At 39.8% G+C, this 27505-nt stretch overlaps 1 protein-coding gene across 1 annotated transcript; it reads left to right on the top strand.

Moving 5' to 3' along the window:
- The first annotated feature begins 670 nt into the window (after positions 1-670).
- Positions 671-26129, top strand: LOC111667277 (monocarboxylate transporter 2). Its single transcript, XM_023422927.2, has 5 exons — positions 671-1135; positions 10178-10423; positions 18039-18182; positions 18653-19456; positions 20228-26129. Exons 2-5 carry the CDS (start codon positions 10207-10209, stop codon positions 20500-20502), a joined length of 1440 nt encoding a protein of 479 aa, XP_023278695.1. The 5' UTR covers positions 671-1135; positions 10178-10206; the 3' UTR covers positions 20503-26129.
- Positions 26130-27505: the final 1376 nt, after the last annotated feature.

Below are 27505 nucleotides of genomic sequence, written 5' to 3'. Positions count from 1 at the left end.
TAAACTGACATTTAACCACTTTAATTTCTCACACTTTAAGTAACAGTTCAGCTACTTTCGGTGGTGACACATCCACTAACATTTCAGCTGTGTTCAGTACTTTGGTTTTCATCCTCTTCAGCGCTGCAGTTACAATGGAAATTCACCTTCTTTCAGCTCTGTCATTTCAACACACAAAAATAATGATATTTTATTTCCTCTTCTGAGAATCACATCTTGAGTTTTTAGAGCTGAAACGGTTGATTTCTAGTAGACAGAAGATTTTTCTTTAATTATTTTAACCAACAATTGTTTTCATATCTTACACTTCAACTGCTTTCATCTTTCACTCTTTAAATAACAATGTATCTGCTTTCAGGCTTAAAGTTGAACTGAATCATCTTCGTGTTAGTAGTAGCAGTATTCAGAATAGTATGATTAATACTTTTTCTTTCTTCCTCTGTGTAAAAAACAGTTTGAGTTTCAGATCCTACTTCAGTTGACATTTGAAACCCTTTCATTTCTCTTTCCTCTTAAAATAACATTTCAACTCCGTTCAGTGCTTCCAGTTCAACTGATCGTTACTAGTGTCAGTACTAGGATTCATTCAAATGAAAATATTTCCAGCTTCTTAATTTTGATCATTTGTTGCTTTTGTCTTGTGTGATTATTTATTAAATATTTTTTGCGTTCTACCAAATTGTGATGTTCAGCTTTGCAATTTTCTGAAGATTTAAATACCAAAGGAAAAGCTGAGTGAGATCACTGGTTGGTTTTCAGTCCTCGTGTTTCCTGCTGCTGTAACAGCATTATCAGATGAATGGCAACGGTTTCATTGCCTGCGTGGGACACGCTGTGGAGGGGAAGTACTACAGTACCCAGCAGCAGGGTGGAGGATCAGGGATGTAACGAGTAACGTCGACTGGAGGACTGGGTAAATCCTCCGGAGCCGCTCGGGGTCTAAAATAGAAACGGAGGCAGCGCCGCCCTCTGCAGCCGAAGCAGCTCCACGTCAGGCAGCGGCTCGCTCAGGAAATTTAAACACAGCCGGCCACGACACGGACACACACGGGCATCTCTCTGCTCCAAGGTCACCGAGCCCGGCAGCCTGCACCGGACACACACACACACGCACACACACCTTCATCCCGCAAAGGTAAAGTAACATTTACTGCCTGTTTATCGGTGATCGGCAGGATTACCCCGAGCTTTCGGCGTGCAGAGATGAGCGTGTGCTGCATGAATGAGAAACATGTCAGGAGCGAGGCTGAGGGAGGATGTTTGAATTCATTTCATGAGGCGTTCAGGAGCCTGTGGGCAGAGGTGGAAATCCCTGCCCTGTGCTGCCATGCGGCCAGTTCGTGGAGGAAAGTCAGTTGGATAAAATCTATAATGTTAAAAACAAACTCTTCTGACTGTGAGCGGCCAGTTTAGCTCATGTAGGCCCTGGGCATTAAGACTGGCTTCATCCGGTCGCTGTCCTTACATCAGCAGCATCATATGATTAGGCTGCAGTGCTGAGGAATCACTCTGCTGTTGCATCACCCTTTCAGCTCTAGTTTTCCTAATGTAGGTCCAAGTTTTAAAGGTTTTCTCAGACTGGCACGTCACATTGAGTCTATTATTACCCAAGTGTTGTGATGAGGACTTTTTTTTCCTAAGCAGACTTGGCACAAGCTGAAGATATCTGACTCCTGGTCAGCTGGTGAGCTGTAAAAATAACTTCACATGGCACATTATGCTGGTTTCCTCTGGGAAGAGTAACACTGCTGTTGTCCGCTGAACAATTAGACACCAGTCATACCTGTTATCACGCTGTCAACCAGATACTGAAAGTGAAGTAAACCATGAGTTTACATTGGCATGCCCAACTGGTTTGCTGCAGTATGGCATCACAAAACTTAATTAATTTTCACTTCAGAGCGCCCACTGTGGCCAAAAGCAACAACAACAAGATAATATTAAATATAAAATTAGAAGGCTTTATTTCTCCTCTGACAGTCCGGTACAAGAAGTGGGATAAAAGCTTATCTTTGCTATGTTTAGCTTAGCATGAGACTGGAATCTGGGAAACAGCTAGCCTTGTGTCTAAAGGTAACACTTTCACCTGCCAGCACCTCACAAATTGAAACTCAAATAAAACTCTCAAATTAACATGTTATATCTCCTTTGTTTAATCTGTACACAAACTGAAGTGTAAAATTGACACATAGTGGTTTTATGTGTCAGAATATGGCTTGGCCCGATGAGGTCAAGTCCTGGAGCTAAGCTAACAGGCTGCTGCTAGTTTTATTATTTACAGCGATGAGGGTTGAATCAATTTTTTTTGTCTAACTCAAAAAAAAAAAAAAAAAAAAATTGGCATATTTCCCAGTGGCAGACTTGATACTACAGGATGAAAGAGTGCATCCTTGTTGTTGAGGACCCTCTTTGAAACTACAGGAAAAACAGGAAGAGCAGTGACCTGTGGCTGTTTGAACGGTTGAACTGTGATGCATTCTGGTCAAACTCACGCTGCTCATTTTGACCTCCAGTCTTTCAGTTCGTGCCTCTTGGGGAGGTGGTCTGCATTTGTTCCTGTTTTGTTTTAATCTTGTATTTCTTGTTTCACGCTGTAGGTTATCTGACCATGTCCACACTGCTTATTTCACTTCAGAGCAACCACATCCTTCAGATCCTTCAAACACACTTGTCTCATACTGGTGTGAATGGTTCACACTTTTGCTATGATATGATTTATTGTCGTTAAGGTTGCTCTCAGACACATGTATGACTCTGTTGTGCTCCAGTCTACCTTGTGGATACATGTCAGAGGGTGTTTCTTCAGGTTTGGATCAGATTTCATGACCAGGACCTCTTTCCATGTTCCATCAGGGAAGTTTGTTGTGGACACAAGTCTGCTGTGTGCAAACAACACCGCCTGATACAGGACAGGGATCCACACGGAGGACACGTTACTATCACACACACATCCAAATCACTTGTTATTCCTCATTTTAATTACCATAATGAATGGAGTCCAAGCTTGAAAACTTTGTGCTCTGTTTTTCTGGAAGAATAGTGCCCTCGTCCTGTTGTGTAAATATGTTTGCAACAGATCTCCCTCCAAATTTGACCTCATGTCTAACAAGATGAATAGATATGATAATTATATACTGAGGCTGATAGAAGCTGACATCCATGAGAACATTCATAAATCTGTCAAGCTATAAATCGTAATTTTAAGAATCAAAGTCAAATGTCATTCATTTGTCATTCATGCACTGTTTTTATAACCTATAGCTGGATTTGTGCCACTTTTTTTTTGGCATTCAGCACAATCTGAATACCCTCTCCAGTGCTGGATGTTTATTTAATTATGAAGCACATACCTATGGTTTCGCCTGAAGTCATAACAGCCACAGAGTCAACATGCACAAACACAAGATGTAAAAAGATCCCGCGTCTTTGACCTTCACGATGTGTTCGGAGGCGTGTAGCATAGCTTGAGCTTCGGATTGGGTGTTGAATGTGGTTGTTGGCCCCACATGGAAAAGTTGAAGTGGATGTGTCCACACAGGTGTGTAGCTGTGTGTAAATGACGGGTTGATTTATCCTTTCATTTCATGCTGTAATGATCCAAATGAACACAACTGATCCAGAGAACACAGTCAGGAGAAGTATATCGTGGAGGTTTTCCACCCAGTTCCAGTGGTCAGAGGTGTGTTGATGGAAATTTATGGGACCACTAATAGGTTTTTTAATCAAGGCTCATTCCCAGGAATTCCCAGCTCAAAGACTTCAATCTATATGGGCTGACAATTGAGTAGAAAGGGTATTAGAGTCCTGGGACATTTTATGGGAAGACCCCCTGCTCGGTGGCCCTTTTGATCAGAAAGCAGCTCATAGAGGGAGCCATTGTTCCTGTCGTATTTCACTCAAGACCAAGAGCAGGAGTGTTTGCAGGATCGCTGTGGTGAGATTAGATGTCCTGTTGATAAAGATTGTCTGATTGAGTTAATGATGAACTATTTCTAAAACAAAGTGAGTTGTGTTACTTAGAGGTTACCTTAGCGATAATCTTGCGTTGCCATAACCTCCCAAAGTCCCATGAGACCAAGGTGGGGTAGGGTTAGGGGGGGGCTGACTATAGAGGTCAAGTTTCCTTTTGTAGAGCTTGACAGGGCTAAACAGCACAACTTTATTTGATTGACATTTAACTGGCACTATTGAATATTTCTGCTGTTCAAGGTCTCAATAGATAGCTCCGTCAGGCTCTTGGCGCGAGGTTCCAGGACATGAGACGTAAACAAAAGCAACTGAATATGCTTGCTGTTTACTGTGAAGGCAGCTGGTGTGCTCGACAAACGTTGAAATCATTGAGTTGTAAACCAACCATTAGCTCAAAGCTACGTTCAACAATCTCGATGCATTAACTGACTCTTGTACAAAATCTGACTGACTGACTCAAACCTGAAGAGAAAGAGAAGCAGATCCAGCCGTCACATTGGAGAGGTTAATGTGAAATATCTGTTCAATAATTTAGTATGGCCCCTGAAGAATGGCCCTTGATGTGAAAAAGGTTCCTCACCCCTGCTTTAATCAGTGGGGAGTAATTCTTCTTCTTTGTCTGAGTGTAACCGTTGCTGTTCTTTTCTTCCTGCTGTAATGGGCTGACTCCATAATACAAAACTGTTCATCCTTCCATTAAAGGAATTTATAATGAAACATCATCTAAAAATAATGCTTGAATTAAACAGATATGAAGGCTTAAAGCTGCACCAGTCAATATTTTCACATTAAAGTGGACCAGATGACTGTGTAATGTAGTAATGGGTCGATTGTAGTGATGAACCCTCAGAGAATCTGCAGTTCATGGTGCATTTTAACATTTTACAGCGAATCGTTTTGATTTTGAGCCACAACTTTTACTGTTTTGGTTGAGTCTCACGGCTCTCATTAGCTTTGGTTCCAGATGCGGGCAGCTGTTTTTAAACCCACTCTACACTTTCTCACCCAAAAGACAGAGTTGGTGACTAGCTGGTGAATGTAGTGTAGCGTTTAGCTGCACTGCGAGATCCAAATATTTCCCTCAGGAGGTGAAGAACAAACGGAGCTAAACGGAAAGTAATATAAAATATTGGACTCACAGCTCTGAATCAATGCTAATGTTGCTCCGTGTAAATAGACAAGTGCTTGCTAACAAGTTTGCCAATGTCAATAATACAGGATGATATGTCAGTGTTGTGTTCAGAGCTTGTTGTGCTACCCTCAAGTAGGTCAATAGGCCACATTACATATCACACGAGAAATAATAAAATGACAGTGGCTGGATTGTGTCAATTCAGGAGATTTGATGCAGGGGGATAACATAAAAGCCAATCCTGATGACATAACACACATCTTTTTGAGTTGACACTGTTAGTGTGTGGGCCTACAAGGAAAACAGATTTGGTGGTGCTGCTGGTGTGTGGTGGTCTTTAGTCGCTGCTTGTCCCTCCTCCAGGCTCCAGGACCTGCCAACATGGTCTCAAAGTCAAATCCAAGCTTCCAATCCAATGTGTTTTGCCTCTAGCCTCTCACCTTGAGAGCCTCACCCTTCTACACATGCTTCACTGAAGTTCACCTGAAACCCAACACTGGGGTCTCAACTTGGTCCCTTTTTGAATTAAACCTGAGACCCTCTGTCTGTCCATGCTACAAAGAATGCAGTCTTTTAGGCTTCCTGCCAAGCTACAAAGTGATGTCCTTGGAGGACACACACACACACACACACACACACACACACACATACTCTGAGTTGCTCTCTGAGAGTCAAGTCCTGAGTAACTTAGTCTGATGAGCTTTTGCCAGTTGGATGATGTTATTTTTTGTGTTCTTGTTCTCTTGTCCTCCTCTTGCTGCTCACTCACTCTGCTCTGTTGTCGGGATAGATTCACCAAGGTGACGGCAACCGGTCATTTCAAGTACATGCAGAGGACACTGGACCAAAACAAAGTGTTCCCAGCCCAACAACACACAAGGATGTGTGTGTGTGTGTGTGCGTGTTTGTGTCTGTGTCTGTGTGAGCGTGCGTGTGTCCATGGTTCATGTATTTTTAACTGTGGTTCTTGTGTACCTTCACAGTTTTCCCAGCCTCCTAACTGTGAGGATACTTTGCTGTGCTTCATTTAGCAAAAACTTTGTTGGTTTAGAATTTGGAGCTTGACTTTGTATTCTGGTGACTTGTGGGTTCTGGTCATTGTTTTTGACACTTTAAATGAGCTATATGTAAGTTTTAGCTATTGCTACATATCTGTTAGCGTTTACTTGCAGAAAAAAAGTGAGCATCAAACTAGATGGGAGAGACAAGACAGGAACTGTCTCCAGTGGTGGAAAGGAACCCTCTTCTTTTGCTTCTACTCCTTTCTTTTTCTACTCAAGTTAGCGTGCTAACCAGCTAACCCCGGTCTGGCCGGCCTGCTTCATCACTTTCTGAAAGCGAGTCACTGTAGCCTCCAGTAAGGCTGCTCAGAGGCTCGGATTATAACCTCTTGTCTTGTAAATGCAACAACGGCTGAAGTTCTTGGCGAACAGTGATCACCACCGCCCGCTCCCGGAAAGAAACCCTGTTCGGTGGTAGAGAAAACTTGCATATAGCACCTTTTTATTTTGAATTGATCAAATAAATTAGTGGCAAAGTGATATGGCGCTATGGATGGGAGTGTTTGTTCATTTAATCCACCTCTTTGGTTCAGACTGAAATATCTGTAGAACTATAGAACTTTAGAAACCAGAACTTCCCGTTTCCATTTACCTATACTGAAGCTGCTGCTGCTGCTCTGCTATTGTGCTGCTTTCACTATACAGATGCTATACAGAGATAAGATGGAAAAACAGAGTCAAGGCGTAACATCTTTAATGATAATGGTAAGTAGGCCCTTAGTAATCATGGTAGGAAGTGATGCAGAGATACCCACCAGGGCTGCTGGTATTTCCAGGCACCTTGGTGTCTCCATAGTTCAGTTGACTTGGTTCTTAACTAGGTTTTTATAAACCTGCCGACCGTGAATGCAGCCTGTCAGTCATTAGTCTATCAGCTGTTCTTAGTGGCGTCAGGTGAAGGACACAGCAGAGGTGGCACATGATGAGGATGTCGGCTTTGAATCCAAGTGTTGACATTGTAGTGACTGAGTGGTGACTTTGCTTTGCTTTGACGTCTTATGTACTTATATTGGTTGATCATAAATTTGTCACACTTGTCTGAATTTTTCCCTCCACCCCACAGCTGCTCTTTTTATGGTCAGTCTTTTTGGAGCTTCCTATTCCAACCCATCAATTTAAGCTGCTTATGAGTTCCGAGGCTCCTTCGTGTATTGTCGTCACGTTCAATCAATCAAAATCAGTATCTCCATCGAGTGCTGCTGCGGACAGCCTGTAATCTGATTAGCATAGATTAGACCCACTGTATGGAACTCTGGAAAAAAAAAAAGGCATAATCTCTAACTTTGATTAAAGGGGCAACGCATGGGTGATACACAGAGGATTATATTTCCACTCAGCGGGCTGGTTTTAGCAATTAGATATGTTTTGTTCAATCCAGCTCAGTGTTCCAAAGCTGCAGTATTATAATGTATAGGTCACCACCATTACAAGATAGACCCGAGACCCAAACAAATGCATGTTCCTCTTGCTGTTATTATTCCAAAAAAATCAACTTTAGTCAGTCATATTTTATTCATCATTGTGTGTACTGTTTCAAATGTTTGTCTCATTTTGAAAAAAGACATTTTTGTAATGTGAAAGGGGTCACACAGAATTATCCCCCACCTCTGCAGTCAGCCAGATATTTCCTTCAGAAATTGGTGGGGACTAAAACAGACTTACATTTACACTTACATTTGTCAGGCAGCCTCAAACATAAATGAATGCTATGTTGCTTTGTGTTTGCTAAATGTATAAATAGACAATTGTTTGCTAACAATTATGCCATAATAACTTTACAAGATGATGCCATGTCAGTGTTGTGTTTACAGCTTGTTCTTCTTTCCCCAAGTGGCCAAAGAATAAATCAGCACTGGTTTAAATAGTCAAGTCAAAACCAACTTCAGTAGAATATTCATATGTAATTTCATTCATTTAAAATAAAAATAATCTATGGTATACTATTTAGGCAATAGAACACCGATTGCTTTGTAAGTTTAAAGACGACTCTAAGCAACATAGAAATATATAGAACACTATATAAAACTATTAAAAAGCAATCAGAATCATAAATGGAAATATGATATTTAATCATCTGAATGCAAATATGTGATGAATTATTTTTTATAGTAATCGTTTGTAATTATTTTGGCACTCTCGGGCCTCCGCTCAGGCCGTTTCCTCTACTGCTATAAAACTTCAAAACACATTTATTTATGTTTTTAACTAATAATTTCCTGTTGGCACTTGTGAGACTCATGTGTGACTCTCTACAACACATTGCAACATGATCTTGAGAGGGCGGTAACAAGAAAAGAGAACTTCATCATTTATTCAATATTGGTCGCTGATGTTCACGGGTCATTGACGGACAATCTGCGGACTGAAGTGTGCTCTCCACTTGGGAACGCCCTGTTTATCTTACATTAGGCCTGCAGCTGTAAAATGTAGCTTTTACACCAGATTCCATTCCACTGGAAATAGAGTCGCTATAATACATTGGTAAATAAACCTAAACTATTAATAGGGATGTTTGCCTCGGAGATAAAGCCCAGGGTGATTAGTGTTTAAGTATAAATCAATGATATTATGAATTTTTGGGGGGATTTATTTATTTTATCATTTATTTTTTAGGTTTGGGTAGGGGTGTTGTTTGTGTATTTCATTGGTGGGATAATGTTGTAGACAAGGCTGACCAGAGACTTGTTGGAACAGATGAATGGCAAAGGGGTGAGGTATGTATGTCTGCAGGTGATAGTGCCTAGAAAATAGTCTGGTGTGAGCATTTAACTGCCATGGAGAAGATGTTATCAGTGGGAGTGGTACCTACCAGAAGAGTAAAAGAAGTTAATATTTACCAGTGGGGAACAAGAAACTCCCTCCACAGCAGACATCATACTGTATTTATTGTATAATCATGAGGAGTAAACTGACCTTGATGTGAAAATGAGCTGCTGCAATCACTGGTGTCAATTATTTCAAACCCACATCGAGTGAACCACGTCTAGCTTTGTTAATCACAAATAATTGCTCACTTTGTGATGCAGCACAACAAACACGAGGAGACATGTTGATTCTTCCATAGGCTGTTCATTTATGTGAAACCGTCATCTCAGTGTGAACTATCAGATAATTATACAGCTGTAAATTGTTCATGGTTGATTTTAGAGGTGAAGCTAATGAGGTTAGACGGAGCTAAAACATAACAGCTGCCCTTTTTGCTCTATGATGTGTCCATGAATATGTGTGTCTGTGTGTGTGTGTCTGTGTGTGTGTGTGTGTGTGTGTGTGTGTGTGTGTGTCAGTCACAGTGAGGTGTGGCTGTGGACAATTGCCACTGTTGGTTTGTCACAGGTAATTAGGGTGTGTTTGCTATATACACAGCAGCACCTGATTCTGAACTGCCTCTATGTTTCTATCAGTTGACGCCTTGTTTCCATTACTACCTGAGGGCTTTGCGGGGGGTGGGGGTGGTGGTGGGGGGGTGTTGCTCAAGGTGAATACTGGGCGGTTCAGGTGTAGTCTTGAGTGAGTGCACGCCCTCTGGAACAGATGATTACTACTGCGTGTGCGAGTGAGTGAGTGTTTGCACACGTCATCTCCAGGATACAGACCTCTGGTATGTCCTTCTCCCTCTCATGTCACGTTACTGGCAGTTTTTTCATGTAAACGTCATATGAAGGACAAAGCTTCTGACCTCCTTTGTAATCCAACAGCCATCTGTATACTGTCAATATGAACTGCTGCTACTGGTCGTCTGATTTATCTCTATATTGTAAGTAATGATCTGTGACATTTCCCTGTAAGCAACTGGTCAGGTTCAGGTTCATTTATTTCTAACCCTTAAGTCCCTAAAGACTTTAGAGAATTGAGAAAGCCTCTGCCTAGATCTGACTAATCGATAATCAATCACAGAACAAAATGAAGTCATGCATTATGTAAGAAATAAAACACAAGGAGGGAAAAAAGCAGTTTTAAGTTTTCCATGCTGCAATTTTTAATGTCCTCTCTGTCCTTTTCTTGTCTGTCGTTGCAGTGAGTAGTTTGCGTTGAGCTGGGCCAGTGATGCCGCCCCCAGGCACAGGTGCCCCCACTGTGCCCCCACCGGACGGCGGTTGGGGTTGGGCTGTGGTGTTGGCATCTTTCATCTCCATAGGATTCTCGTACGCCTTCCCCAAGGCCATCACGGTTTTCTTCAAAGACATCCAGATCATCTTCGATGCCTCTTACAGTCAGATCGCATGGATCTCCTCCATCATGCTCGCGGTCATGTATGCTGCAGGTGAGTCATCGGTCAAGGTCAAAATTTTTCCATTAGGCTATGAACTATAATAATTTGGTTTTTAAATATTCTCCCATTTTATAAAGAACACAAGCATGTTTGGACATATTTGTGAAAACAGTGTCTCACACCTTCAAGCCTATGTCAGCAGATGACTGACATGGGAGAGCTAGCAATGCTAGTAGATGTGCTGTCAACTTCTGTGGTGCGCTGCTGACTGAACCATATGAAAATGTAGTTTATCACCATTCACACAATGTATTTTTTTCCTTTTGCAACAAGCCAACGTAGCATTTTAGCCATCAGTGACTGAAGCTATCGGTCCCTTCACATTCAACATTGAACTAGCAAGCTAGGCTAACTAGCTTCCAGTCTTTGACAAAGTGGGACCTAATTAGCCTAGCTTGCTAGCCTAAAAATGGATTCCCACTGGATATTAGCCTATTTTTTGTTCATTAAATTTGAACACAAAAGTGTTAAAGTGACAATCTCCTTTACACTCATTGTGTAACACAGCAAAGAAGGGTGGCTAGCTAGCTGTTAGCTGTCTCTCTTTCATGGCTCCAGTTATAGTGATGGCAAATGACCACACTGCCAAAACACAGAGTAATGAGCGTTGTAGCCTCAGCACTTAGATTCCACTACATATTGAGTCACCGGGTAACGTGCAGAGAGTTTAAATCACAGACGGGGCTGTTGGCAACAGCTAACAGTGTATATGCCCCAGCTGGTCAACTGCCTGTGGGCCTGTTGCAATTTAAGTGATACTGTAAACTAATTTTTCACATAACCTGTAGCAACACTGTCAGCTAGTTGCCCCTGGAGAACACTAAAAGATATATAGATATACTATACAGCAGAAAAGAAATCCAAATCTCAGTTTTTACCAAACAAGCTTCTGGTTTTTATTTCAGTCCACTCCTCAAACAGGAAGTGACTCATAAAAATTCAACCAGTTTCCTCAGAAGTATGAGGTTAGCTTATGGAGCATTTATTATAATAACAGTTATGATATTACTAACCTCAATATGGCTAAGGAAATGAATTCATGTCCTCTGTTTTAACGATCACCTTCCAAATCACAGTGTTAGGCTGTTTTTAAAGGAATCTCTTTAAGATTTCATTTATTACCCGTCGTCGTTGTTAAGGATTACATTTGTTTTAGGGGGGGAGATGTGTTCTTTCCTGGGAATGTTTTTTTGGTGCCTTTTAAGATACAGAGGCCAATAACAGCACAGAGATAGAAGTAGGTTGTGTCCTAAGATCATGACCTGAATCTGAAACCACAGTGTCACAGGATGCAGGCACAGTGTCACATGCTGGGCCTCCAGGAAACCAGAACCACACGAACAAATGACAATTCATTTGACTATGAAGGCTTCATTGACAGGCATATGATATAGATGTTGATTTTGGATAATAATTTACTAGGAGCCTGTGGATTTTTCAACGATAACAGGTGGTGTGACACAGGGCTTTAGTTCAGCATCTATTATAAAAATATTCAGCATGCAAACTAACAGAAAATGTGTATATCACATGTTTCTAAGGAGATTGAAGCTGAATTTTCCACACATTAAAAATCGAGCTGAGTCACTAATCACATTCAGACCAAAGGCAAATATTTTCTCATGTGAAATACTGACTCAGCTGGTCCTTAGTTTCTTGAATAAGGAACCTTTGGAAGGGTCAGAATTTGTTTTCAGCAGGTCGTGTTCTCCACCATATTGCTCAAGTCACCTGCTGTGTTCCTCACTTTGGCTTGGGCCCTGTACCCTTCTGCTTGGCAGTGCCACGGCCGCCATCTGTCCACGCTGTAATCCTCCTGTCACTCGATCTACTGCTGCTGTCACCATCTGCACTGCTCGTCAGCCGGCCTGGAGAGCTCCTCTCCTCCTTTGTATATCAGAGAGTCCACCAAGAATTTAGAATTTAAATGCCTTTTTTCTTCTAACTATAAATACTCAAGAATTGAATAGAGACATGTGGCACAAGCTGAGGTAAAACGCTGACTCATATTCTAAAGAATTATAATTATGTTTTGAGATGAGGGCAGTCAGAAATAATTGGAATTTCTATATCAAGTGCTGGTAAATTAAGTTAATTTACCACTTTCTGAGACTCATCTGAGACTCAGAGACATCCTCTGTTGCACCTGACACTGTTCCATCACCTGTACTAGAGTTTTGCAGGTTATCGACAAGTCATTTCAGCTCTAGTCTCTGCTGTTTTATGGTTCACTGTACCTGCTTTTATACAGTAAAACACCACTGAAAAGGGAAATGATTTTCCCTGAATATTAGTTTGACAAACATGATGTATATTCTGTTTGTGGGGGAGAAAATCTGTCTCTGCCTCATCAGAGGACTTGACCAGCTGCCGCTGTAGCTTTACAGTGACTGTGTCATTATCATGTGGTGATGGTGACGGTGTGTGCAGTTGTTAGTCATTCATTCATATTGATCGCACTCATCAGCCATTCATTCAACACCTGCTCTCTTTTTCTGTCTCTTATGCTGATGAAGAAATCACTATCTGAATGTTTAGTACCTTACTAATTCTAAGTGTGTGTGTGTGTGTGTGTGTGTGTGTGTGTGTGTGTGTGTGTGTGTGTGTGTGTGTGTGTGTGTGTTTACACAGCTCTGTCATTACTGCCTGATAACGAGCAATGGCTTCAGACAGATAGGAAAATAATAACCCAGTCAATCCAAATTACACAAATCCTTTTTAACTTTCCAACATCATCCATCTCAAACCCTGCAGTCTGCAACCTGCCGACCAGCTTCTCATGAGCCAGAAGTTAAGGAGTGTGTCATCCCCCAGTTTAAGAGATGACATAAAAAATTATCTAAAACAGAGACGCAACTCAAATCACGCAAATCAGATTCCAGGCTGAACGATCAATAATCATTTTAGTGCTTCATCAAGTAGTAAAAGTGCCACACCTGTGCTTGTTAGAGCCTCATTAATGTACAGTGTATTCTAGCAGCATGGCTGTAGTGATGGGAGTGTTGAAGCACCACTTTGGTGCAGACTTAAATATCCTGGTATAAAGTTTTGTTCAGTTATTGATTTTTGTCACTTTGTCCCACAATTTAGTTCAAGGTCTGCGAAATCAATGACAGCTGTACTTTGTCTTTGGTGCTGATACGTTTACAGTAGAGTTTTCTTTGCTGATATGTGCAATATATCATAAATAATCAGTTCATAAAAATATGGATAGATGAATCAATAATGAACTGCTAATCTGTTGTGTTTGTTTAATTTGTGCCTTGAGCCAACACAGCTGCTCAGTTTTGATATAGGACCATAAGAGGCAATGTTCTGTGAGTCCTTATCAGCTTCACCTTATCAACAGTATAATATAGTGTTTTCACAGCCTGTGAGATCTGTGAGACTGTAACTGAACTAACCAACCAGACTCCAAAACTAATGTAAAACGACATCACTCACTGTACATTTATGTCTGACTTCCTGTTGGAGAACAATGTTATCTGCAAACCTGCGCATGTTCCCACCAATGAGAGATGACAACCTTATCCCCTCTGAAGATTTACATAGTCAGGTGACTCAGCAGCCATGCAAATCAGCTGGCTAACAACGTGCTTTCCAACAAACATCCTTTTTAGGGATAAAGAGAAGAAGAAATGTTTAAAATCCATGCTAAGCGTATTTCTTTATTATATAGCCTAATATATTTTAAAGCACAATTAGTATTGTAATAAGCAAGTGCCCTGTTTGTCTGAATGAGGTATAAACTTAGAGGCATGTGTGGTTCAAAGCTGTAAATAAATTAAGTTAGTTACCATCTTTCCTATGAAAATCAAACAGGACTGAGCATGTCTCAATCTTTCATAGCATTACATCAGACAGCTGTGAAGCAAGCGTCTGCCATCCCCTCAAAACAGCGACTCTGTGACGTCAGGATCACTCAGTGCTTTAAGCCATTTCACCAGAGCTTGTCCCCGAAGAACGTCTTCTTCAACAGCACCTTAAGGTTCCCTTGATTTTGCTGCATATAAAACTGACTGAGCATTTATTCTCTGTAGTCTTTTAGTGTCAGCTGTTACAGACATGTTGTTAAGATTCTTAATTTAACCTTTTAAACACAATTTAATACAATTCAGTGTGTTTTTGTCTGTTTTATGAACAGTTGAAATGTAAGTAAACAACCAAAATCCACAGCTAGGTTTGTTTAGTCACCATCAGGTGCATTGCCACCACCTCTCCGGACTAGACTGGTGCTGATCTGCATCTAACCAGAAAAAACCAAGACAGACAGGAATCAGATATGAGATCTGGCCAACAGACACCTGGGTGTGGCCAAGTGTAAATAAGTCTTAGTATTATACTTTTTTTTTTTTTTAACTAACCCTTTTAAACACACCCTTTCAACCAGCTGTGTGTGTCATATACTACAATGCAATGTTAAGCTAGTGTATCTTAAGTGTGTAAATTCCTCATAGTACAAATAACATCTTAATTTAAAGGCCTTTTTTTCTTACCTTTCATACAACATGAGATAGATGCAGAATTATCAAGATGGAGGCCGTTTTCTACTCTTTAAAAATCTTTAATTTTTCTATTTGCATTGGATCAAAGAGGTTCTTCAGTATCTCAGTCCTGAGAAGAGAAGATATTCTCCCTCCAACCCTCTGCTCTGAAGGCTCTGCTCTCACTCAGCAAACATTGCTGACATTTGTAGAAGAAATGGAAGCCGAGAACATAACCCCACAATATTTCAGTTTCTCCTCTTTGGTAGTCGTCGACAATGACTGACTTTGATTCAGGCAGGTGGGCTGGGCTGATATTTGATACTAGATTGGATACAACTTACTGTGAAAATACTCAATTGATAGACCTTGATCAAAAACAATCTTTGTTCATACAGGGATGTTGAGAGCTCTGTCATTCAGGAACAACTTGCTCAGTTATACTCGTTCACATGTGGAAGCCGCCCAGCACAACCACAGGCTTATCTGCCGGCCTCTGAGCAGCTGCACGAGAGCAGCGGTGGTGGGAACCGTCCCCACCCGGATTTATCTTGTCAAACTGGCAACCTTCCTGTCAAGACCCTGTTTCTTAAATCCTGAGGCCACCATGTAAACATCATCCAGTTTGCTACGCAGCTCTAAACTTTACCTCAAAGCCTCATGTCAAGCCCAGAAATATGGATAAACTCTTATCAAATGAATGAAGTAGGTGTAGGCTGGTTTTACTGATCTCTTTTAAAAGCTTTTAAAAGTTTCTTTACCCTATTTGAAGTGTGATGGTTGGTCAGCATCCTCACAACATGAGCTGTACCAGCCTCTATGCTGCAGCTCACATTAAAGGGTTGTGGAAAAAACTGTTAGACACATTTCTATATGTGTCATTCCCTTTTGGGATATAGGTGGTTATATTTAGTTTGGGGTTTTGTCCACTGTGTAATGAAGTCCACGCTGTGTCTGGCCAGGGGACGATAAGCCTTTTTGCAGGGGAGGTAATGTGCAGGCTCAGGGGCTTCCTCATCTCAACCGATTCGGGTCCCACCGAGCCCCTGAGAATACTGATCACTGCTGTGGATGCAAATGAGGGGAACTTTCCTCAAGGTCGAAAAAGATTCATGCAGAGCAAATTAAGTCAGATGACTCCTTGCCCGTAGTGACTTTTTAAATTGCACAGGGCCTGGCAGAAATATGATATATCTTCTGGCTGGTAATGAGAGCATTATTTTTTTTTTTTTTTAAAGAATACATCTTTCATTACTTTTCTCTCTCCCTATTTGATTTACATCTCCTGTTCTTAAAATTCAGGGATAGGAGATAGTGTCAGTTATGAGATGCATAGATTCCTCAAAAGTTTAAAGCAGCCATATTCTTCATAGTTATGTACAAAAATGTATTCAAAACTGATCAAATCTTCTCATATAAATGTAAACAATAGAATATAAAGCAGCAATGTAATGTAAAATGCAATGACTCCACCATTTTACTTAAGTGAACAAAGTCATAATTCAGAAACTTATTTAAAACATATTGAGTATCCAAGTATAAAAAACACCTCAGTCACATATTGGCTTAACCAAAGTTACATTTATGATTTATCATGTTAAAAGATTGTAACATGGAACATTTACTTAGATGAAAACTGAGAATCCAGATTTTAAATCTTTATTATTGACGAAATGAATGCTCAGAATATCATATATTCTGTGACTGATTTTAATGTGTGCAACTTTAATCAAACAAGTCCTGTAATTGTCATCCCTGCCAGTCTAATGATAAGATTTTAAAACTGCGCTAATTAATATTTTATATTAACTTTGGGTCAAATTACTATATATAAAGTGCAAGAAGTCATTAGTAGTGACAAAATTAGCAAAGAATTATCACCTGTCTCTGCGGACAGCTTAACTGTGCGATTGAGCATCTTTAATTTCACTGTTTTGGATTTCCAGCCTGCAGCTTCAATATTCTGGTTCACTGTTACTTGTCTCATCCACCTCAGCTCCAACAAAAGCTCTAAAATATAACCTACTCTAAGTTACCTGCCCTGGACCAAACAGCAGACTGACAGAACTAGCGGTTAGCTGCTGAGCACTTAGCTGCTAAAGAGCCAGATATTTTGCGCTCAGAGTTTGGTGGAAACGGAGCGAAAAGAAGAGTGGCTATTGGACTTAAATTTGTCAGATGGCCAGAAACATGAGTCCAAATAAATGCTAACGTTGCTCTATCTGCTGGGTGTGTAAATGGGCTTTGCTAACACTATTGCCATAAAACATTATAAGATAACATTATCAGCATTGTGTTCTTACCTTTATGCACCATTTGGGATTTCACCATCATCTGAACCAAATTTTTTTGAAGTTTAAAATGAAGGTGAATGGATGCACCTTTTAATGTCCATTACAATTCATGGCATATATTTCAATAATGACAGTTCATAGCATAGTAAAAGTGTGTACACAACAGGAAGTGACAGTGCTTGGCCTAATAGACAATTACTATGGAAGGTCAGGGTAATAATATTAAGATTGACCCTTGTTTTCACTTCTAATTAAATCATTTAGATAATATGGCTAAACTGGGATTTGGTTACAACCTAATTAACCTGATGTAAGGCAGAAACATCTCTGACATGACGTTGCAGTTGCCTGAATATAAACCTCACATGTTTACACCAGGTGATTCTTAATTAAGTGACAGGGAGAAAAAAATTGCTTTGTTATTTGCTATTCTGAGTTTGTGAATGAAATGTATTTTGATGCAAGCTGCACATTGAACACAGACTGGAGGATTTATAGTATCTTGATGCACCATAACATATACACTGTACTGTATGTTGCATATTATGCACAATACATATTATATACAACAGGAAATTGTATTCTTATATGCAGATCTTTTCTAATTTGTTACATTGTCACTTAATTCTCTTAAATTGTCGTGACAGAGGATGGCAGGAGTGCTGTGTTTAAAAAATTTAAACGGCCATATTGCTGCTATAAATAGAGGCGAGGCTCCCGCTGGCGTGCAGCACTAACCAGATTAAATCATTATGAACTCACTTTCAGTGATCCTGTACTGTAAACATGCCACACATGGGTTCATTTTCTGTTTTCCATTTGTTCCAGGTCCCATCAGCAGCATACTCGTCAACAAGTACGGCTGCAGGCCCATCGTCATGATGGGGGGCTGCCTGTGTTCCACTGGCATGATCTTAGCTTCCTTCTGCGTCAGCGTGGTGCAGCTTTATATCTGCATAGGAGTTATCGGTGGTAAGTCCTTCTGAATCCACTTAAGTCCAGTTTCAGTTAATTTGATTAGCCTCTGCTTCTAAATAGCAGGTTATAAATAAAACTGTCTCAGCAGGAAGAGCGTTTGTTTTGTTTATTCAGTCTATTTCGGTTTTTGCCTTAAATAAAAAATAAAAAAATACAGCATAATAAAAAATTATGTGCCAATTTGCAACTTACAGTGGGGGTTGGTAAACATCATCTTAAATCTTAAAAATTACCTGGTGCCCTCATCAAAGATGAAATTTCCATAATTGGGATTCATGTATTCTTATTCTAATATTTCACTCTACTGCCAATACAGTGCAACAAAGCATTCCATAACCTATGAGAGCAAACATAATACTGTTTTCACTTGGTTTCTGCCTCTAAGTGTTCTTTTTGTTATTACATTAATAGTTGTAACATGACTAGCATGAAGTTTTATTTCCCTCTGCCATCTGTCCTCATAGGACTTGGACTAGCCTTCAACCTGCAGCCAGCGCTGACTATGATAGGCAGGTACTTCTTAAAGAAACGTCCCATTGCTAATGGGCTGGCAATGGCTGGGAGTCCAGTGTTCCTCAGCACCCTGGCTCCTCTCAACCAATACCTCTTCAACCAGTTTGGCTGGAGAGGCAGTTTCCTCATCCTTGGAGGTTTGCTGTTGAACTGCTGTGTGGCTGGTTCCCTCATGAGGCCTCTGGAACCTCCACCCAGCAAGGTCAAGAAGGATGAAGAGTTGGCTGCCGTCGCCACTACAACGAAAGAGAAACGCACTGCCTGGGAAACAGTCAACAAGTACCTAGACTTGACGCTCTTCAAACATCGTGGCTTCCTCATCTACCTATCAGGCAATGTCATCATGTTCCTGGGCTTCTTTGCACCTATTGTATTCCTTGCAGCCTACGCCAAGGACATGGGTGTGGATGAGTACTCTGCTGCTTTCCTGCTCTCAATCCTGGCTTTTGTCGACATGTTTGCCAGGCCGTCCATGGGACTACTGGCCAACTCGCGCTGGATTCGGCCCAAGATCCAGTACTTCTTCAGCTTTGCTGTGTTGTACAATGGGGTGTGCCACATCCTCTGCCCGCTGGTGGAAAGTTACACCGGTTTGGTGGTGTATGCGATCTTCTTCGGCTTTGCCTTTGGCATGGTAAGCTCAGTGTTGTTTGAAACACTGATGGACCTCGTTGGGCCTCAGAGGTTCTCCAGTGCTGTGGGACTCACCACCATTGTGGAGTGCTGCCCGGTGCTCTTTGGTCCACCACTAGCAGGTACGATCTTTCTGTCTAAGAATTTCATTCACTTACATCTATGATTTTAACTGTCTTCACTTTCAAGTGTTCCTGGTTTTGTTGTACATTAATGATGTTTATTCTTATGTAACCATGTGGCACATATCTTTGTTGCCATTTTGGCTAGGTCTAATTTTGAAAGATATAATGCATCTCAAGAGAATTATTCTTTAAATAAAAATGAAATTTAATTAAACTTAAAACATTATCAAGGCCTGGTCACAACAGAAAGGTACAGTGCTTTTAAAGAAGAGTAATCGCAGTAGTTAGATGACCAGTAGTTGTAGCTGCTGAGCTAACCACTAAACCTAAACATTCCCACATTTTGTTCAAGAATCTCATTTATATCATTGTCTTTTCTCATATCTGTCTGAAAACCAGGCCTCTTTTACTCTGGCAGAGGAGGGTAAATGAAAGTGGAGAATTGCAATATAGCTAATAAGTTACAATAGAGCCTCCTGTTTGGGTTCTGTAGCGTTCTGTAGCTGAACTTGATGTAAAAGATTGCTACGATTTACTTCCTTCCATGAAATCAAATGATTGTGGCAATTTCTACTGAAGTGAATAGATCTCACAACAAGATTTTGCCCTTTTTAAATGTGGATATGACCAGGCCTTTACTCACATATTAATAATTGTCAATAGTTGGAATTGAGAAATGTTTTCTGTAAAATACTGTATATCTCAATTCTATGTAGCACATTCAACACGCAGATACTTTAACATTTTTAAATTTGTGCTGTCTTACAGGGAAACTGGTCGATGTCACAAAAAATTACAAGTACATGTATTTTTGCTGTGGAGCTATTGTGATTGTAGCAAGTATTTGGCTCTTCATTGGAAACTTCATTAACTACAGACTCTTGGAGCGTGAGCGCAAACACGCTGAAATGTACAAACGGACTCAGACAGAAGATCCAGACCAAGTTCAGGATCAGAAGGGGTCTGATGGGGAAGCCCAGGCCTCTGAGGAGCTGGTAAACAGGAAAAATGAGGAACCTATGCAGCGGGAAACCAACATCTAGATCCCTCTGTTCTGCCAACAGCTCACCTTCACCTCCAGAGCAAACCTTGCAACACTTTCAACCATGATCAAACTGAGCTCCCAGCCAAGAGGTGCCTCTGGGTGTTCAACCAGGCTCAACCTGGGGTCCTCTGCACTTCTGTAAAACTAACTGCCAAAGCAACACTTGTGTTGTAGCTGTGAGCAGTAATATCTGTTTGTCAAAGAGCATCCGCTGTGACTATAAAGGAAATATTAACCTGAGAGAAAAGTGTAAGATACTGTATGCATGTGAAGAGGCTAAAAGTCAGAAAATGTTTATGGAAAACAGTGTCGTACTAACTAACATTTTCTTTCTTGCCACGTTCACCTCATATCGGATTTACTGTCAATACAAGACTGCAACTGAGGGACTAATACCTTCACGACTGATACCTAGTTGTAGTTAGAGACAGGATATGGGATTATCGTTTCTCTAGGAACTCCAAAATTGTGTCAACTAAGAGCAAACAAAGTAGCAAATCCATAGATGTTGGCAAATAATTAGGAAATCGGTCACTCTAAGACAATCAACTCTGCTTAAGAAAAGTATTATCTGTGTTTAGTCATTTCTGTCCCAACAAGTTAAAATATTCCAAGTAGCAACAAGCGTCATTCTGTCTTTCCTCCGGTGTCTTCCGATATGACGTGAATGCAGCATCAGCGTGTTGCCAATGTTCCAACAGCACCAGCAAACTGAGTTCACAGGTTCAAAATGAGATCTCTCCACAACACACGGAAGTCTTGGTAAAGAAAAATGGTTCAATTAAGAAGAGGACACAGTGAAAGATTTCTTGATGGTAAGAAAGACCTTTCTGTGACTGAAAGGTAACTGGGTAAGAGCCAGTTTTGTACAGCATCGGTGCGTTCACACCACAAGCAACATGGTTTACGTGTTGCATTTTTGATGAGTTGACAGAGTGTGGCAAGTTAGAGGCTCTGAATGTACCAACTGTACACTCAGATCAGAGCTAATGCTAGCTATTGCTAATTCGTTAGCATAGAAAATGAACAGATACAGAGATTCAGAGATTAAGCATCAAACTTTAAGATGTCTCGTAGTCAAAGACCACAACTTTAAAGCTTTCAGTGGTTGGTCATCTGCTCCTATTTTAGTCTAATGTTCCTGAAATCACATCGATACGAAACAGTGGAGGAGCTTGTGATCTGGCTTCGATGCTGGCAGCTGTTGAGAAACTTTAGTTGAGTTTCCCTGGTTGCTCAGCTCTGTAGGAAGCAAAAAACTTCTTATGACTTGTTTCATGTGTTGCTTGCACTGTGAATACAGCGTTAGCAATGTCAGTGCACTGGAAATGGTTGATCCATGCGGCGATACGTGTGGAGCAAGAATGCAAAATCCTAATTGCAGTGTTTCATATGGCAGTCAAGTGTGCTAATATTCCCACTTCCATAAATAAAAAACAGATGTGTTCACAGCTGGTGACGCTGGTGCCCACGTATTATGCTGCCCGCCTGAGCACTGTAACATTGTGTAGTAAAAAGCTGCACCAATGTACCACTTTAATACTTTCTATCAAGTCATTAAATGGAAGTTGTCACATGCTCCATATTGCACTCATATACAGTATGCTGCATTAAAAGAGAAATGGCCATACTTCTCCCCAAACATCTTTGTAAAACTGCTGCAATTCAATACATTTAATTATGGTTGAATGTAATTTCCTCTGTGGGCCTTAATAAGGTATTAATGACCAAAAGCCATCTGCATAATAGTGGTTTTACTACACAAACAGCCCCATGAGCAACATACTCTCTCATATTTAAATGCAGATATACAGGGAAATGTATTTCTTGTGGTGAGTTTAACAGTCCCTTCTATTATACATTGCCTTAAATGTGATGTAATGTGGCGACAGTTGTACAGTGAATACTTGATAGTATTATATGAAGCTGATACACCTTTGTGTTAAATGTGACCCACTTCTTTTGCTGTTAACTTAACAAGAAATCAATGTAATCTGCTCCATTTGTCTCCTAACATGTACTGAAACATTAAAACAATGAGATGCTGTTGTTCTATGTACTCTCTCCATTAACTAACATCTGAAGGAATAGTACTGATACTAATGAATGCTAATCAAGTCCACTTGTATTGTCGTATTGTGCGCATTTACATGTAATGGGTGAACATATCATGTAACAGTTTAACTGTCTGTCACTATAAATGTCAATATCGTTCAATATTCTGTCCATTCCACGTTAATTTTTGTATATGTCACCCTACTATAACCTGAAGCTAAGCGCTGACCAAATGGTGTCCTGTCTCAGATGCAACAAAGCCTGACACATTTTAATAACAAATGCTGTTTTGTTTTGTTTTCTTCAAACCAATCATGAATGAAAAGAAAATGTTGTCTATTTTTCATCCTGCATTCAATGGTTGAATGTGTATTCAGACTCATGAAAATAGATTTCCAGCTGTGCAGCAGTGGCTCTCAACAATGTACCATCTTTACCCAAGACACCAAGTCACAGAGGAAATGCTGTAAATGAGATCAATCAGATTTATCCTCTGAGGGTATCGGTGGACCACTATTGAGAGCAACTGCTCTGCTATTTACTGTTAATGAGATCACTTTGAAAGATTTTCACAGTATTGTGTTCTTAATTTTCTGAAACACTTGATCTGAGCTTGCTTTTGGACCTGGACTAGGTCTCAAATATATTTCCATATGGAGATGAGCCAGTCTGTTTTGAAGCAGCCCCAACAACATATAAACAAACCCAGGTTGTCATTACTTTATTAGGCCTTATTTGTTGAGGATACCGCTCATTAGACACTGACTTAATCTGTTCATGTAGCTACGTAAGCTCCCAAGATGCACTTTGGTCACCAGCATTTCATGCTGATATTAGTATTTTCATGTATTACCATGTCTGTACCTTCCTAATGAATAGCATTAATACCTTATGAATGTTGACTTATCCTGCTTGCACTTAATTAGTGGAAAGAGGGACTACTTTAATTCACTATGCTCACTGTGCATGATGACTCTCAATGAGGGAAACAGACTGCTGTACAATCACTTTCTACCAAATAACGCTGCCCCCTGCTGGTGTAAAAGCCACCTAGACCAAAAGGTAAAGCCAAGCTTACCTTTCAATACACTAGTTTTCATAGATTATTTTTTGTCAAGCCCATATAAGGTTTCAGTTTCATGGGTAATGTAAATGCATCTGTGCTTTATTTTTTATTTTATTTTATTTTATTTTTTTGGTGGGGGTATTGTCAGTATGAATATACTTTCTTGGTATTTATATGTTAAAGTACACAAGTATAACAAACCACAACCCTGTAATGCTTTGATGGAACTAAGGGGAATATCACTGAATTTGAGCATTTGTTTTTCAAGCCATGCAGTTTTGTTTTTCTCTATAATCAGTAATAAGAACAGAGTAAAAAGAGTGGGTTATTCCTTTTGCAGATAAGAGTAGAAATAACAGCAGTGGTCCAGGGAGCATATAGTCCAACATCTGCAATGGTTCAAAGCAGCGGTTCCCAACCTGGGTGTCAGAACCCCAAAACGGGTGGCTGGATAAACCTAAGGGGTCATGAGATAATTAACACAATGGGAGAGAATCACGAACAGGCTGTTTTTTTCTGTAATTGCTATTTTCTTTTGAAATACTGGATAGTTTATCTCCTGAGGCCTCTAAAAAAATTTGCATTTCAGAATCTGTATACCATATAAAATTTGTGGGTCATAAGTAAATTTGTTTTATTTTGAAGGGACATAAATCAAAAGTTTGGGAACTGCTACTTTAGAGGTCCCCAACATCCCCCATGTCATTTGTTGTGTCTATATGGGACATCACATGACATACACTAAATTTTGTGGTATTCTCCTTATTATACATCGTACTGTAAAACCATGAAGTGTTTGTCCAAATCTAAGCAATACATTTGTATGTATTTTGGTACAAAATGTTTATTGTAAGAAGAAAAGGAAATGTCTTATAATAATTGAATCCAAATAGAGATAATTAAGAATGGATTTAACATGCACCAATAGCCTTATTAATTCTATTGCTTAGGATCGCATATATTTTGTGTTTCTTCTCTTTTTATAGAGATAACTGTATTCAGAAAGTTTTTGATTTTGATGATGGCTTAAGACCAAATTTAGCGGAGAGGTTAAAATTAATTAATTTATTTACTATTAATGTTTCTGTGAACACACATAACTTTTATTTAAAAAGGAAATGTATGTTCACTGGCTGAAAATTGTTATATTAATTGATATATAGCTTGACTGTTTTTTTGTTGTTGTTTGTTTATTTTATGATGTGTGGAACCGATACACAGAACGTTAAAGGATTTAAAGTTTGTAAGGGCCTGAAAGAGATTGTAAGAGATGTTCATTTTGGATACATGCTAAATGTTAAGTGAAAACGTGGCATAGTGCCACCATTTCTGTTTTTCAGGGTTGTCTTGAAAAGCACTTAGCAGCTAACACTCTCAGCGTCTGACTGAGTTTAGCTGATAGAAATGACAGATTGGAGTTTCAAACATTCATACAGTTTCAGTCATGAAGGAGACATCGTGATTGGTTGAGTTTATCATTGAAGAAAAAAGCTAAGAAAACACAGTTCTTGTAAACTCAATGGAAAAAAGTGATGTGTCTTAGAGACATTAATTTAAATTATGCTCTGATTTTCAGCTTGTTTGAATTATGTGTTGTTTTTAAAATCTCTCCCCGCTGAGTCAATGCGATAATTTCTGCCTGTAAAGTGTTTGAACTCAAGTTAAGTAGAACGAAATTCCAGTCTGCAGGATGAAATCCTCCAGCATATACGAGACTTTCATTTCTTCTCGTCCATGTGGTGAGAGGATCAGTGTTGGTGTTGACTGTATACAAGGTGTTTTGCTACTGGAAGGCTGTAGGACTGTCAATAACACCTCTGGCTGTTAAGCTAACTGTGCCTTACTGTGCTACACTGACCATTATAAAAAGCTCTTTGAGAACACAGGAAACTTGATATTGTGTTGCTCCAACATATAAGCTCATTAGTTTGTCCTTGCTCCTACTCATCTGTATGTTTACAAATCACTGCACTCTCTCATTTTATGTAAATAATCATTGTGTAGCTACCAATCCAGAATCCACTTGTGTCTGCGTCTTCACACATTAACACATAAGAACAAATAAGCTGCAAGAATGTGTAACACCATATGTAGTCTAATTATTACTAAATTGTTATGTCTATGGTGCATTTACTGTATATTGTGTTCATCGGACTTTGTACACATAGTTAAGGATGCAAATATTTCTGTGTGAACACATTTGAGGATGGTCGTGTTCACATGTTTGGACCTCTTTACTGTAGTTTGTCTCAGAAGTGAACTCAGTCCATTATGTCCTTCCAGTAGCAGACGTACTGTGTGCTTTCTCATCAGGGCAACTCTACTGTATGGCATTAAAGCAATTTTTCAGATTGTGTCAGTCTTTCCACTACCTCTGCAGCCGTCATGTCAGAACGAGGAAAAGTACCACACGGGTATAGAAAACTGATATGTTTTTTTTGTAATTGTAATATGAAAATATCACCTATCACAGTAGCAAATAAATAAAGTATATATCCAAACAAGCCTTTGTCACATGACTGTTTATAAATGTATGGTTTGACTGGTGTTTTATGTCTTAAATTTGAACCAAGCTAACGTCTTGTCCCCATGCTCAGTATATAAAACATGACTTCATCATGTTTCATCTGAGTTGTACTGTCGAGGGGAATATTATACACATTATACACATATTAGTGTGATTATAAGAATAAATGGAAAATTAAACAAGTAAAATACCCAAAGAAAAATATTCAATATGGTTTTTCTTGAAATGTCTACTAAACTGACCATGTTCAGTCAATTGCTTTCAACAGTTGCTTATAAACACATATACACCAACATTACCATTCATTAGGACTTTGTGTTTTTGGGCATCTGAATATTTATATAATTTGCATTATTTAAATTATTTATTTATACAATATCTACTCTACTTTTTGCTCTGTTTTTGTCTCCACCAACCCCTGACAAAAAGAAAGGCTACCACTAGCCAGTGCAGCGGAGCTAGCTAGTTGCAAACTGTATCTGTGTGTTGTGTAGTGCTGGGCTTTTCATGTACAGTGGGTTTATTGGTGCGTTTTTACTGAAAACAGCTGCCTACTGCGTCTGGAAATGACTTTAACGAGAGCGGTGAGATTGACTCAAAACAGTAGTTGTTGTGGCCCATAAACCAACACAATGAGCTTACAGACGCTAAAACTCTCATTAGAGCTGAGCAGTGATGCAGAAGTGGGTTAGGGGTGATAATGCTTTCTGGGTTTATGTGGACACTTTAACATTACACATAATCATTACAGCCATTGTAGATAGAGATATATTGATTTGTGCATGTTTTAATAGAAATGTAGAATTTGTGTTTTATTGTTACCGTTGTGTGTTTGTGGTTGATTCTACCACAGGGGGAAGCCAAAGTTGGACATTTTCAAATTCTAGTGGTGGCTTTAATTAAGATTGGTTACAGTGAGGATTTTAAAATCCCACAGAGGTACTTTATGGCTACACAGACAACAACCCAGAGAGCCCGATCCAAACACACTGTATACATCTCTACTCAAGCAAATAATTACAGTGATACACTATAGACCATTGTGGCACACCACAGAATAAATCTGGCCAATCTGCCCACAGAATTTCAAGCCTCACAGGTTTTTTGAAATAGCTGGCTGACGGAGAGGCAAACAAACAAACCACCAAATAAAAACAGAAGTTCCATGGTGCAGATAATGATCTTTTAGCAAGTCAGCACAAAGCATGATCATTATCTCTGTGTGTGTTTCCATTAACAGTCAGCACACGAGATCACCTGGATGGGACCAGCAGCTCTCATTACACTCAAAGTGCAACTCCTCCTGCTCTCTTCCTACATCAAACCCACTAATAATTAAGCACCAGTCTGTCA

The sequence above is a fragment of the Seriola lalandi genome, unplaced genomic scaffold (genome assembly GCF_002814215.2).
Source record: "Seriola lalandi dorsalis isolate HSWRI2012SDOR001 ecotype SW California unplaced genomic scaffold, Sedor1 jcf7180002054688, whole genome shotgun sequence".
NCBI classification, from domain to species: domain Eukaryota; kingdom Metazoa; phylum Chordata; class Actinopteri; order Carangiformes; family Carangidae; genus Seriola; species Seriola lalandi.
This window is presented reverse-complemented; position numbering and strand designations above follow the sequence as displayed.

What these genes read in the sequence shown, in the direction of transcription:
- LOC111667277 (XM_023422927.2), top strand. Translation starts at nt 10,207, where the DNA reads ATGCCGCCCCCAGGCACAGGTGCCCCCACTGTGCCCCCACCGGACGGC. An exon ending in CTGCATAGGAGTTATCGGTG is followed by an intron (nt 18,183 to 18,652) that starts GTAAGTCCTTCT and finishes CTGTCCTCATAG; the next exon opens with GACTTGGACTAGCCTTCAAC. An exon ending in CTTTGGTCCACCACTAGCAG is followed by an intron (nt 19,457 to 20,227) that starts GTACGATCTTTC and finishes GCTGTCTTACAG; the next exon opens with GGAAACTGGTCGATGTCACA.